This window comes from Mytilus trossulus, chromosome 5, assembly GCF_036588685.1.
Source record: "Mytilus trossulus isolate FHL-02 chromosome 5, PNRI_Mtr1.1.1.hap1, whole genome shotgun sequence".
Lineage (NCBI taxonomy): Eukaryota > Metazoa > Mollusca > Bivalvia > Mytilida > Mytilidae > Mytilus > Mytilus trossulus.
The window spans coordinates 23062575-23077069 of record NC_086377.1 but is presented as its reverse complement, the minus strand read 5'-3'; the positions used below and the strand labels follow the sequence as shown (position 1 = coordinate 23077069).

The 14495-nt window shown below is 34.1% G+C and overlaps 1 protein-coding gene across 1 annotated transcript; it reads right to left on the bottom strand.

Moving 5' to 3' along the window:
- Nucleotides 1–7727: 7727 nt before the first annotated feature.
- LOC134717755 (uncharacterized) lies at nucleotides 7728–13355 on the bottom strand. Its single transcript, XM_063580249.1, has 4 exons — nucleotides 12697–13355; nucleotides 11658–12166; nucleotides 8459–8545; nucleotides 7728–7919 (listed from the first exon to the last, which is right to left on the bottom strand). Exons 1-4 carry the CDS (start codon nucleotides 13103–13105, stop codon nucleotides 7728–7730), a joined length of 1197 nt encoding a protein of 398 aa, XP_063436319.1. The 5' UTR covers nucleotides 13106–13355.
- Between the last annotated feature and the right edge of the window lie 1140 nt (nucleotides 13356–14495).

Sequence of the window (14495 nt, the reverse complement as noted above, 5' to 3'; positions counted from 1 at the left end):
GTATTATGACCACTTTCTTGGTAAATAAGGGAGATAACCAACCATGAAAGGTCAATTTAATGATTCTTTGTTTTCTAGAACTGAAACTTTTGTCTTTTGATGTAGGCTTAACTGCTGCTTTTGGCATTATGTATGAAGGTAAATCAATTCATGAAGATGTGTCATGCACCATAGTGACCATAGTATTGTTGACCTTGAACAAAGACTTCAAGGTGAAAATGATTACCATATAAACAATTTTTTGTTTGGTCTTAAAAGTGACAAAAACTTTGCACACATGATAATGCTATGACTACCCCACACTTGTAAAATTCAAAGTATTGATAACAGGATGAAGGTATTGGACCCAAAAAGTAACTACACTTTTCAACTTATCACTGTCAGGGTGTTGTATTGGCCAATTACGAATAATGAAGTCATTAATTCTGCCAAGTATTTTCTGTAAGAAAAAATATTGGACCTTAAATGTTACAAGTACCAGCAATTAGGAAATAGTTTTCAGACAGACCAAAAAGTGACAACATTACAACAGACAACTCATGACTATTGGTTCTCACTTCTATAGATTGAATGTAATAAACAATTAACTTCTCCATAGGCAACAATGGTTGCCTTTTTCAAGATACAGAATTAATCTACATTACTAGTCCCCCCAATCCTCCCTATATATTGCTCCTTATTCTAAAAAGGGACTATGTTGCGAATACTTAGATGCTTTCCCTTTTGGGGCCCTAGCCAAACGCTGAAAAGATACAGTGCTAATGAAGCATCTGTTTTACACTAATCAGAGATCAGGAAGGGGCCCAAGATATGTTAACTGGTTCTTAGTTAGAAGTATAAACTGAACAAACACAGGTTTGGGACAAAGAACCACAGTTTAATAGTTTCTTTGCATATCAATAAAGCAATACATGTAAACATAATTACAAACAAAGCAAATTCCAGTTGAAAATCTGTGGTACTCCTAACACAAAGTACATAATAACTGTGAGTTCTAATAATAAAAAAAAAAAAAACCTGCTCTCATATGGACCCGATTAGCCATAATCTCAATTTTGAATACCATGTTATGTTCATAAAATGGCTGTGCCAATACAATCTGTTAACCTATAGATGTAATACCGGTACCACCATTGATTTTCCTAAACAGTCCTTTATAAATTTGCACTTTTCAAAGAATTGTACAGAATTTTTTTTTTTCAAATAAAATATACTTTCTTTAACACATTCTGTATATTAATGTTTTAACCCAGGAGCCTGCAATTCAGTGGTTTACGTTTGTTTACGTGTTACATGTACATATTGGTTTCTCGATCATTTTTTTAACATAAACTAGACCGTTAGTTTTCCCCATTGAATTGCTTAACATTGACATTTCGGGGCCTTTTTATAGCTGACTATGTGGTATGGGTTTTGCTCATTTTTGAAAGCGGAACAGTGACATAAAGTTGTTAATTTTGTGTGTCATTTTGTTCTCTTGTGGAAAGTTGTGTCATTGTCAATCATATCACATCTTCTTTTTCAATATTTTGCATTGAGTAAGGTTGTATCCTGTCCAGCACTAGTACTATAGAAAAAGATGACGCTGTACATTATATATTGCATGTAAGAAACTAACCATCACTGGATATTAACCAATAACATTTTCCTACGCAACATTCTATGATTTAGTGGTATTACATCTATCACAAGTTATTCCTCAGTTCATGTAAAAAAAATAGTAAAAGATGTGACAAAATAGATATGAGGCCATTTTCACTGTCTCTGTTAAATGCTAACTGTAGATGTTTCAGACAAAGTCCACTATGTGCTAATCGTCTAGCTGTTAGCTTGGTGATGCGCGAGGCCCTTATCAATGGAATGTAAGAATCTGTTAGCAAAGCTGAATTGAATGGAAAAAACATCCTTTTCTGAATATTCAAAGTGCTCAAGAAGTTGAAATAGACTTGTGACATCAGTAAATGCATTGTGAGCATCAAATTCTACAATGTAAGTAATTTTGTGACCAATGTTTGTTGTTAATGATTTCCTATGTCTGTAGTTTTGAATTTCCTTCTTGCCAATCTTATAGTATCAATGCACCCATCAATATGTAACATGAATTCCGAAAGAAGACTGTGCTGACGTAGTTTGTTCATAAATATGGTTATGTCAAACGAAGCAATGTTATGACCGAAAAGAATGGGTTTCTTCTTTTTGCTAATAAACTCAATAAATTCCAGGAGTACAATCTGAATATCTCTGCTTTTAACTGGTTTACCATGATGGTACATCTGATCACAAGAAAAATCAAAAGTCAATCCTGTTATTTCTGACGATTTGGGTTAAATGACCTCCCTAGGTGACACATACTCATTAAAAACAGTGGTTCCATCAAATGCAGGTAGCTGAGTTATATCAGAATTTCTTGATAAAAAAAGGTCCAAATAAAATGACAGAGTTTCACATCTTGACATCAAACCCCATCCTCAAGGCACTGGTTGATAGAACTATCCTTATTACACTGTTTTCATCCTTCAAAGCATTTATAATTATGTTCTTATTGCTCTCTGGTGTCTCCGAATGAAAAATCTCTACATACTTTGTGCAATTGGGAAGTTCAGTAGAGTGTAGTTCTAGGAAATTCCTTTCTTTTCCTCTAAGGCATCTACCAACCAAGTCATACCCATCTCGATTTAATTTTTAATTTTTGAGGACACAAGTTTGATGCAAGAGTTGTTGGGCGACATATTTATTTCTTTAGTATCACCAGTTAATTGCATTCAAAGCGCGAAATCGCTGTAAAGGCAGTTAGTAACAGGTTGTGTGTATTTCTATAAAAAAAGAAGATGTGTTATGGTTGCCAATGAGACAACTATCCACAAAAGACCAAAATGACACTAACATTAACAACTATAGGTCACCGTACGGCCTTCAACAATGAACAAAGCCCATACCGCATAGTCAGCTATAAAAGGCCCCGATAAGACAATGTAAAACAATTCAAACGAGAAAACTAACGGCCTCATTAATGTAAAAAATGAACGAAAAACAAATATGTAACACATAAACAAACGACAAACACTGAATTACAGGCTCCTGACTTGGGACAGGCACATACATAAATAATGTGGCAGGGTTAAACATGTTAGCGGGATCCCAACCCTCCCCCTAACCTGGGACAGTGGTATAACAGTACAACACAAGAACGAATTGTAACAAGAGTGCACACACTGAAATGTCTCGCCTTCTTAACTAATCATTGATATTATGTTGATAGTCGTAAGTATAAAGCTTTATTACAACTGTCACATAAACTTAAAATTAACCAAGATAGCTAAACAAAGACCAATGAACCATGAAAATGAGGTCAAGGTCAGATGAACCATGCCAGGCAGACATGCACAGCTAACAATGCTTTCACACATTAAATATAGTTGACCTATTACTTATAGTTTAAGAAAAATAGACCAAAACACAAAAACTTAACACTGTGCAATGAACCGTGAAATTAAGGTCATGGTCAAATAAAACGTGCGGGACTGTCATATAGATCATAAAATATTTCCATACACCAAATATAGTTGACCTTCGGCATATAATATTAGATTAAAAGACCCAAACTCAAAAACTTAACTATAACCACTGAAGCATGAAAATAAGGTCACGGTCAAATGACCGCTGCCCGCTAGACATATACACCTTACAATCATTCCATACAACAAATATAGTAGACCTATTGCATAAAGTATAATAAAAACAGACCAAAACACAAAAACTTAACTTTAACCACTGAACCATGAAAATGAGGTCAAGGTCAAATGACATCTTCCCGCTAGATATGTACACCTTACAAGCATTCCATACAACAAATATAGTAGACCTATTGCATAAAGTATAAGAGAAACAGACCAAAACACAAAAACTTAACTATAACCACTGACCCATGAATATGAGGTCAAGGTCAGGTGACACCTGCCAGTTGGACATGTACACCTTACAGTCCTTCCATACGCCGAATATACTAGCCCTATTGCTTATAGTATCTGAGATATGGACTTGACCACCAAAACTTAACCTTGTTCACTGATCCATGAAATGAGGTCGAGGTCAAGTGAACACTGTCTGACGGGTATGAGGACCTTACAAGGTACGCACATACCAAATATAATAATCCTATTACTTATAATATGAGAGAATTCAACATTACAAAAAATCTGAACTTTTTTTTCAAGTGGTCACTGAACCATGAAAATGAGGTCAAGGACATTGGACATGTGACTGACGGAAACTTCGTAACATGAGGCATCTATATACAAAGTATGAAGCATCCAGGTTTTCCAGCTTCTAAAATATAAAGCTTTTAAGAAGTGAGCTAACGCCGCCGCCGCCGAATCACTATCCCTATGTCGAGCTTTCCGCAACAAAAGTTGCAGGCTCGCCAATCAGTTCAAAAGGCTCAACTCATCAGATAGACAAAAACATACAAGTGGACGTGGCCCGGTACTTATACATCCCGACACAAAAAGACACAATGAACAGATCTGAGAGTACTCGCAGTTATCTGACAGCTAGTTCTAAGCCACTAACAACTAATAAACAAAGCATGTCTCTAAGACTAAACACTCAATCTAGTAGTTCTAGTCCAGTTATATCACTATCTTCCATAGTACAGAAGTGGTTTGTAGTATTTAAGATTGAGAGTTCTCTTGTACCTAGTTCACCTATATGTATTGTCTACTGTTTACAATATATTTTCTGTTCCTCGCCATGAAATGCTATTTTAAGACATAAAAGAAATTTTCCTTTTTATCATAAATAGACTATTTATAATTATTGATTATATACGCATATTCAAGGACTCCCATCCTACGAATAGTTCACAAAAATTGAATAGTCAATGTACTGTGTGTATTGCAAGAACATCAAGAAACATCATGGTAAATGTACATAGTAACATGTCAACTCTCTTGATGACCATACTTTTTCCAAGCAAAATAATTTTTCAGTAAAAACATGTTAAAGTAATCAATCTACCGGTATGAAAACAATGATATCTGGTGGTCATAATAGCTGTCTCATTAGCATTTTAACCACTACCCATATTTGCTATTAAGACAATACATGTAGAAGAAAATGATTCAACGCAAAAACAAAACTTACTTGTAAATCTATGAAATTCTCTTTACGGTATGAGTTTTTCTCATTGTTGGAGATTGTACAGTAGTAGCGTACTTGCAACCTTAGGCGTTACTGTTTGACGTGCACTTGACTGATCGGTGACGGATGTTTGACTGATCGATGAATGATCGGTGATCGGTGACCCATAGGATCCGTCGGATAAGTCAAATAACCTATGTGAGAGTTACCGTAACAACGATCATCGATCAATCAGTCAATCAAATTTATGCACGGATCGGACGGATACGTATATTTTTCAAATTCTTATGTTAACCGAACTGAACAGTGTTTACAATCCATGAACGCGGACCTCGACGAAGACACCAATATTTATGTATTAACAGTAAAAAATGCTTAATTAAAGCATTAATTGTTTGCGTTGATTAATAGTTTTGTATTAAATATTGTAAACATCAGAGACATATATAATACATTATTGTATTACATGTGTCGGTTAACATGAACTTTTTCCGGGAAGGTCTATTAACAGGACAGATAAAACCAGGACAGTTATTTTCGATACGTTTTTATCTGTAACTTTTGTTTTACTTATAATTGAAATATTTCAAAATTTCTCTGCAATTTCAGCCATTTTTTTCATAAAATTAAACTGTCCTGGCAGATTTTTTTTAATTTACTTATTATTTATTTTTATATTTTTTATAAATAATGTAAGTAAATACCCTGTTCTTTATTATACAATTTAAATTTCAACAATATATTTTTGTTGAACAATTCGAACATTTATATGTTTTTATTTCTCAGCATATTCTGAAGCTTACTGTAAAAGGCATCAGCTAAGCCAGCCACGGAATCAGACAATTGCCTATTCAAGAAAGTAAATTAAAAAAAAACAGATGCAGATTGAGACACCATCTAAGTGAAAAAAAAAGAAATATTTTCATAATTGCATAATAATCAATTTAATTTTGGAAATTATATGCCCATGGATGTGTGTGTTTTGTTACAAAATATGTGTTTCTAGTATGTTCCATTACAAATTAATACAAAGGAATATAGTTTGCCAATACAACTTTTAAAGGAAATAATGATTAATAATATGAGTATCTTATAAGATATATGTGTAAATAAGAAGATAGATTGTTTCTTCGAACATTTATGTTTTTATTTCTCAGCATATTCTGAAGCTAATTGTAAAAAGCATCAGCTAAAGACAGCCACGGAATCAGGCATGAATGATGATGTTACAGAGACAATTGCCTATTCAAGAAAGTAAATAAAAACACAGATGCAGATTGAGACACCAACCAAGTGAAAAAATAAGAACTATTTTCATAATTGCATAATAACCAATTTAATTTTGGAAATTATATGCCCATGGATGTGTGTGTTTTGTTACAAAATATGTTTTCTTTTCATCTGCATAAAAAATAACAGTATACCAGGATTCGTATTCATGTTAATTTGGTTATTTTAAAGATTTATGGTAGCGTTTTTTTTTTTTTAAATATTTGTAGTATTTGTTATTCTTTAGACAGGATTTTAAGTTTCTGGAAGATTTTTTGTCCATTTTAGGGAAAGGATTTTTAGAAAATTCCTGGTAGAATTACTTTAAATATCTGGCAGTTTTGAAATATCTGGCAGGATTTTTGAAAATTCCTGGTAAAATTTTTGTCAATGAGTGGCAGGATTTTTGAAAACAATAATTCTACTAGTATAGTGTATGATTTTAGTTATTATAGTTCAGTGAATTTTCTAAGGATTTTAATTTCTAGGTTGGATTTATTACAATATTGGATTCACGTGTTTATATTATAATTGGAATATTAAATCTTTTCATTCACCTGTCTAGTGAGTGCTATCTTCTGCCAAGCGTCTATTGGTTAATGGTTTGTTGTGCATTGCTCATGCTTGCCATATGCTGTTCTTCCTTTTGCAAACAGTCTTACCAATTTACTATTACTGTAAGGATGGTTTGCAGAAGATTTAAGAGTTCCTGTAGATATAGGAACAAAGGAAAACGGGAAAAAACTTAAAAGCCGTTAACTAAAATACAAATCAAGAAAGATTTGAGAAGAATCTTGCAAAAAGTTTGTGTTGAACTTGTCCAGTAGACTACTGACAAATGAGGAATATCCCCTTTTGGGAAAAGGGATGAAGTTTATTCCTTCCCCTAAAGTTTCAAGTACTTACATACGTAAACTAATCATGAAGGATTTTCTTGAACTAGCTAGAAAATTGAGATGTAGATTTCACTACTCTACAAACACAATTAAAGAAATCCATCCTTTATACTTACAAACAGGGCATATTCCTCCTAACGGAAACATGCCCTTGAAGGTTACATAACTGATACAAAACTTGAAATTTCTAGTTTAAAGGTTAAACAGTTCAAACACAACCTTACACTAGCAGAGCGTACAGCTTTCAATTATCTCATAAAAGATGACAGCATCTATATATCTAAGGCAGATAAGATATATATAAAAAAATAATTAAAGTCACATATTTAAGTTAGAATTGGTTTTAACCCCAAGCGAGTCTTCCCGTTGACATCAGTAAATGTTGACACCTGATCACGTGCGACAAGTACATTAGGAGTTCATTCAAGTGAATGGGTGTCGCTTAACATACTCCTCCCGTTGTCGTTGTGACATTTCCCTAGGTGTAAGGGCCACGTAATACACCTCCTCGACTTCGACGACTTCTTCAACTACTTTTTCATCCTCAAAGTCGGCGGGGTTACACCAGTAATGCCTGTTTTTAAAATATCCTTCACTTCTGGTCTGCTGCTTCTGCTGGTAGTAAACGTTATACAGAATAATTTCAACAGATGGTTTGCAATCCCTGCCTTCACTTCCTATTTCATGTAACAATCCACAAGGTTATTTGGATGTCCAAATACAATGACAGAGTTGCACATCTTGACATCAAACCCCATCCTCAAGGCACTGGTTGATAGAACTATCCTTATTACACTGTTTTCATCCTTCAAAGCATGTATAATTATGTTCTTATTGCTCTCTGGTGTCTCCGAATGAAACATATCTACATACTTTGTGCAACTGGGAAGTTCAGTAGTTATGCATTTATACAATTTAGAGATGTCATGTATTGACGAACAGTAAATTATAGTTCTGGGAAACTCTCTTTTCTTTTCCTCTAAGGCATCTACCAACCATGTCGTACCCATCGCGATTCCATTTTTTTTTAATTTTTGAGGACACAAGTTTGGTTTTAGATTTGTTGGGCGACATATTTATTTCTTTGGTATCACCAGTTAATTGCAAAAACCTTTTGGCAGATGTTGACTGCAAGTTGCACTCAAAGCTAGTACTGTTGCCTCTGGAAATAGAGATCTCAATTCCCCAATATTACCAAACCACTTTCGAAAGGCTTCTGTTCTTCCTCCTTCACCTTGACCCTGGAAAATTAAAAATATGTAAATCTATAAATACTAGTATCTACATGTAGGTAGCTTCCCTTAAACATAATGTATAAAGCTACAAAATACAAAGCACGTGTCCAAACTAGCATTTCATATTATAAAGGGTCATTAGGGGGGGTCTATGTTTTTTTCCTAACGAAATATCCTGACTCCCAATTTGAAAACAAATATTCTGTTCAAGCAGATGACTAAAAATTAATATGAATCCTGATTTTCCAATACCTCATACTATAGAGTTTTTTTTATGAAAAAAACAAAATTGCAATTTTTCCATTACTATAGTAGCTTTACTCAAGAAAGGTACATTTGTAAGTGACCCCACCCAAATTTTGTTTGTATAAGTTTCAAGAACATTTTGAGACACACTAAAGTTACAGAATCAAAAATTACTTGTGTATGTGCAGACAGATGGACAAGTGTAAAACTTAATGCCTCGTTTTTTGGCATATAAAAGGCTGAAGGTACATTTTAATGCTCTTGTCTTTTCTAAACAGTTTGAATTGACAGGTTCTGATATTTTTTACATATTTTTTTCTCATTGATTTGTAGTGTTCATTTAATCAATGGTGGGGACTATACATGACGTTTGGTTTTGCTTATTGTTGAAAGGTAATGTTGCCTATTGTTGTGTGCAACTTAATTATTTGGTTGCTCTGCCACAAACTGGTGCTCAAAGACTTAACAAATATGTTCAGGTATGACGTCCATATTCACTGTACTAGTATGCAGATTGTTAGGGGTCAGCTTAAGGACACCTACGGGTGCGGGAATTCTCGCTACATTGAAGACCCATTGGTTGAATTCGGATGTTGTCTGCTCTGTGGTCGGGTGGTTGTCACTTTGACACATTCACCATTTCCTTTCTCAATTTTATCATTATATATAGTAGGGCTTACAACAATGTATGATACAATCAAGAAGTTGGATTGAAGTTTAAATAATACAAAAACTCAATATACATTTCCTTGAAAAAAGATAAAGAAACGGTGAAATATATGTTTGGCCTTTGATTTGCTTTGGACACCCACTTTTTTTGGCCCAAAGAAACATGTACATGTGTATAATTATAAGTAAACATTAATATTGAAAAAGGGCATTGCCTGTACTTACCATATTGCTATTGTGTGAAACACATCAATCACAATTACTTTAATGTTTAACTTCTGCAAACAATTTCTCCATTCTGGGTCACCTACTAGTATTATACACGAATTATTACTGATACCTGTTGAATGAGTCAAAGTTTAAGAGGAAAACAATTTATCAATTCAATTCAATATTTCACTGGAAAGAGCAAAATAGAGGCGTGATCCAAATACAGACAATTATTATATTAAAACAACACATAAATGAAATAAAGATTCATGTAACAAGTCATGAGCCAATTATATGTATACAAATACATTAAACTGATAATGACACCATAAACTTATATTTCAGATTTATTCTAGATTTTCCTACATTTACTTAAAGCACACAATATAAGATAAATATATATAAGGTATATGCACGAACTACTGTAAAAGATTATTATCTGATGAAACGGTATGGTGGTCTCTCAAATCAAGAGCTTCTTCGATAGACAAACAAATAGATTTTAATTCCTTTTCAGACATAGGATTCAACATTTTGTTAAAATTTTATCCAAATTATTTGAATTAATATCATTAATTTTATATTTAGATCTAATTTTGTTATATTGCGGACATTCAATCAAAAAATGAATCTCATTTTCAATTTTGGGCAAAATTTACAAAATCTCTTATTGGAGGGTATTTTTGATCTTGCACACCTCCCAGTTTCTATTGGTAATGAGTGTCACAGGGTGACTTTGGTTACTCACATATATGTTGTTATTTTGGTTGTTAATTCCATTTCGATTTGCATAACGTCAGTATTTATAAATGCTATATTCTGCAGACTTCAGTGTATAATACATGTCCACATTTTACATCTAATTAATTAGGTAATGTCCACTATTTACTTGGGCATTTACCTGTTAACTTGTCGAACGGGTTGAGTAACATGTCATACCTGTATTTGATGAGCTGACTTCACTCTCAGGTAACATCTTAACGAGTCAAGGTGTGGCCAGATATGTGTTGTATAAAGTTAGTTTACGATATGGCGTGGACACACACACTGGATTTCTGAGGTCCCAGTTTCGGGCTAGATGTATGTAGTTTTGATTTTTTAAAGTATGGAGATATATTACAAATGGTGGTGAAAACTGTTGACAGTACGACTTTCCATGTTTTTCATCAATAGTTTGGCAACCTACAATATTTGGAGTCGAGTATAGACAATAGGGCAGCCGTAATGTGTACACCGCTTATGTTGGGCCAGTTTTGTGTAGTTATCAAAAACCAAATACGTAAAATTCCGTAGTATCGTTATTCAGATTCCAAAGCTAAATATAAAGAAGGAACAGTTCATTAAACATTGACATTATTATTTCATTTATTTATATTTGTAAATTTGTACAATATTAAATTGTTATTCTGTTTAAAAGAAGTAGTCATTTATTATCTGTAAGTACAAACTCCTAAGTCAGCTCTCGTCTATCCGTGACAATGAGTGTGCACTTGTAACATGAATCTTCTTTTTTCCTTTGATCTTTTTATGGAATAACACAGAGACGACAAGCACGTACCAAAATGTATGCTCTAAATTGAAGCAACCAAATAATATTGCATGAAAGGTCACATGGGCCTATATAACTCAATGGGAAAACTGCCATGAAATAACCAACAACACTTTAACCAATATTGCACAAGTAAGCTCCGCCTCCTTAGGAAAAGATTACGCCTACAAAAAAGCACACACAAAAATGTCAATTTTATTAGAATTCTTATAACAAAATACAAATCTTTAAATCTGTGTAGGTTTTCTCCGCCAGACAGACAACCAAAAAAATGAAACGACTACGCATTAATTTTTTCAAAATAGAACCGATTTTTTTTTACAAATTTTCTTTGTACTTTTGAAACATAAACCTAAAATTGATCATTACATATTGAAATGAATTTTTTTCAAATGCAGAGCTTAGTTAGTGAAAGTTGAAGTTGCAATTTGAAAATTGAACAACCCCTTTAGTATTTGTAACGTCTTTAAGCATTTCTGGTGTGGTCCGTTGACGTTTCATCGGTGGTGTGGCTAACACACTCGTATTTTCAATAGTCGGTTCATCACTAGAATTTTCATCGAAAAAGGATACTTCTGCAGTTTCGGTGGCATCTAGAGGAGGATTAAGCACATTTGAAACCTTTTTCTGTATGGTTTCATTTGAAGTTTTGTAGGTTCGGACAGCATTTGATCTGTGCCCCGTTCTACCCTTTATCTCCTGTTCCTCGATCCCTGCTTGGTATAGTTGAGTCGCACATGTACGCTTGCCTGAATGATTTGAAAAGTTGCCCTGAATACCACCTTTCTGACAAATTTCCTTCATGAAAAGGTCCAATTTGTTAATGCCAACAGCCTGCTTTCCATATCTAATAGTTTGCTCAGAATTTCCCTTGCGTGGTTTACGGTAAAAGATGCCATCATTACCGAGCGCCTCTAAATATTTCTGAAAATGTGTAGCAATGCATCGAGGACCTACAATGGTAATAGAAAAGTTAATGAAGTTTGCAGATAGATGAGGAAAATATCTCGTCCATTAAATATTTGACTTTATATTTACGGCAAATTATTAAAAATTAAACTAAAATATAATATACACAAATACACAATATTCTTAGGAATATTACTTGCTTATAGTTACATATTAAATATTAAAGCAACATGAAATTAACAAATAAAACTTATCATGCACAGAACATGTGAAAACTGGATACAATCTATTTAATCCTGTTTAGCAATGGGTTGAAAATCACATTTAACAGTATATTTAACATACTGTTAAAAGTACTGACAATGCAATCAAATATGGCTATTCAGCTGACTATATATGCGGTTTGGGTTTTGCTCATTGTTGAGATGGAACGGGGACCTACAGTTGCTAACTTCTATATACAAGTTATTTGGTCTGTGGTGGAGTTTTCTCATTGGCAATTATACAGCATATTCTTACTTATATAAATGTATAACATAAAGAACCATTTAGAAATTACAAATAAATGTCTTACCTTCTTCGGAGTAATGTTTGATATCCTTGTTATCCAGACTAAGATGGGATAAACCTCCTTTGAAAGTTTTTGTACTCCTCCCTATGAAGCGCACATACTTTCCAGTTTGGTCGGTCCCAATTTCTAATTGGGAACAGTCTAGATTACGGTGTTCATCTCGTCCTCGCAAACCAAAAAGTTTGCATGCATAGAAAAAAGCAGTATGCTGGAGCGATACAGAATTCGTCATTCCAAAAACCCCCTTTTGCCACAAATTTTCTTCATCTTGTAGACTGAGAGGATCAGCTCTTTTAACTTTTGTTCTGAACCCTTTTGATAACAATTCTTTCATCCGAGAATCAAGGACGCGTCTGAAAGTAACAAATCTCAAGTCTTTTTCGTCAAGAAAGTTCTTATCATTCACGTTCATGTCCTTGCAATAGCGCAATAATCCACATATTATGCTATAGAGTGACTTGGGGGGGATATTCCTCGCCTTTCTTATTACGCACTTCAATCACGAAACGTTGTAGCCAGTGGTTCATTTCGGCAGCTTCGAGCATATGTATGTCAGCAATACTATCGCCATGTTTAGATCTTGCGATTCTCCATTCATTAAAAACACCAATAGACCACTTTGTATTCTTTTTCGTGTTCGCGTTTGTTTGAGACGATATCAGCTTTTCTATATCCTCATCTGAAACGCACCGGTTCGACATCCTCATCTAAAACGGGTGCGGTAAAACGCACCGGTTCGACATCCTCATCTAAAACGGGTGCGGTAAAACGCACTGGTTCGACATCCTCATCTAAAACAGGTGCGGTAAAACGCACCGGTTCAACATCCTCATCTTTTAAGTCGGTTAGCAAGAAATCTCCTAGCTCAAATGTTCCCAAGTGGTAGTAATCCACAGCCTGTGATACACTCATGTTATAAAATGATTCCATATTTGAATGAATTTGCGACAGTCTAATATTCTCCTCTATTGTTTCCGACGCATTGGCTAACGACATGTCTTCCTCGACTTCTTGAAGAACCTGCAAAATAGTAAAAATCGTTTCAAGAGAATGAAATAATTATATTTCCAAAAAAAAGGTCCCATCTGGGGCATATAAATGACATCACATCACAGTAAAAATTTACCGATTCACGATTAGAAGCACATGCATTTTGAACATTAACTTCCCTTTTTGGGGCCCCAAGGTAAAAACAAATATTTTCGCTTGGGGATCTTGTAGATAGTAGAAAAAGGCATGGTATCGACTGATTATTAATTTTTAGGACTTGGTATCAGTTTAATATTGTAGTAAATTGTACATATGGAAAAATAAAAACATTTTTTTTAACATTTTGGCAAACAAGGGGGGTCCGTGCCTCAATATGACAATACTTAGCGTAAATCATTTTATTTCAATTTAAAAAATAATACACACCTGAGAGAGAACCAAATCATCCGTATCTACATTTTCAATTTCAAGCCAATCTGGTAGAGACTCTAAGGGTAGAGAGAATGCGTCTGCCATCATTTTTCCTTCAGAATCATGCGCTTTGGTAGATTTTCGCGCCAAACGTGATTTTTGTTGCACGGACTGTCATGGGCGTGTCATTCATGTCACAAATCATTTATAGCAACGCCTTCCTCGTTAGCCAAATAAACTTCGTTCGAAAGTTTATTTGTCTAACTCGGAGTACTATGCTATAAATATAACTTATTCTTAATTTAGTGAGGTTTTTTTCAAAGGTATTTAGGAATATTAAAATTTATAGAATCAAAACTTGAAACAAATGAGAGGGGGATCAATCAATTACCCTACATCTT

What these genes read in the sequence shown, in the direction of transcription:
- LOC134717755 (XM_063580249.1), bottom strand. Translation starts at nt 13,105, where the DNA reads ATGAACGTGAATGATAAGAACTTTCTTGACGAAAAAGACTTGAGATTT. An exon ending in ACGTTACAAATACTAAAGGG is followed by an intron (nt 8,546 to 11,657) that starts GTTGTTCAATTT and finishes TTAATTTTCCAG; the next exon opens with GGTCAAGGTGAAGGAGGAAG. An exon ending in CTCTATTTCCAGAGGCAACA is followed by an intron (nt 7,920 to 8,458) that starts GTACTAGCTTTG and finishes GTTTACTACCAG; the next exon opens with CAGAAGCAGCAGACCAGAAG.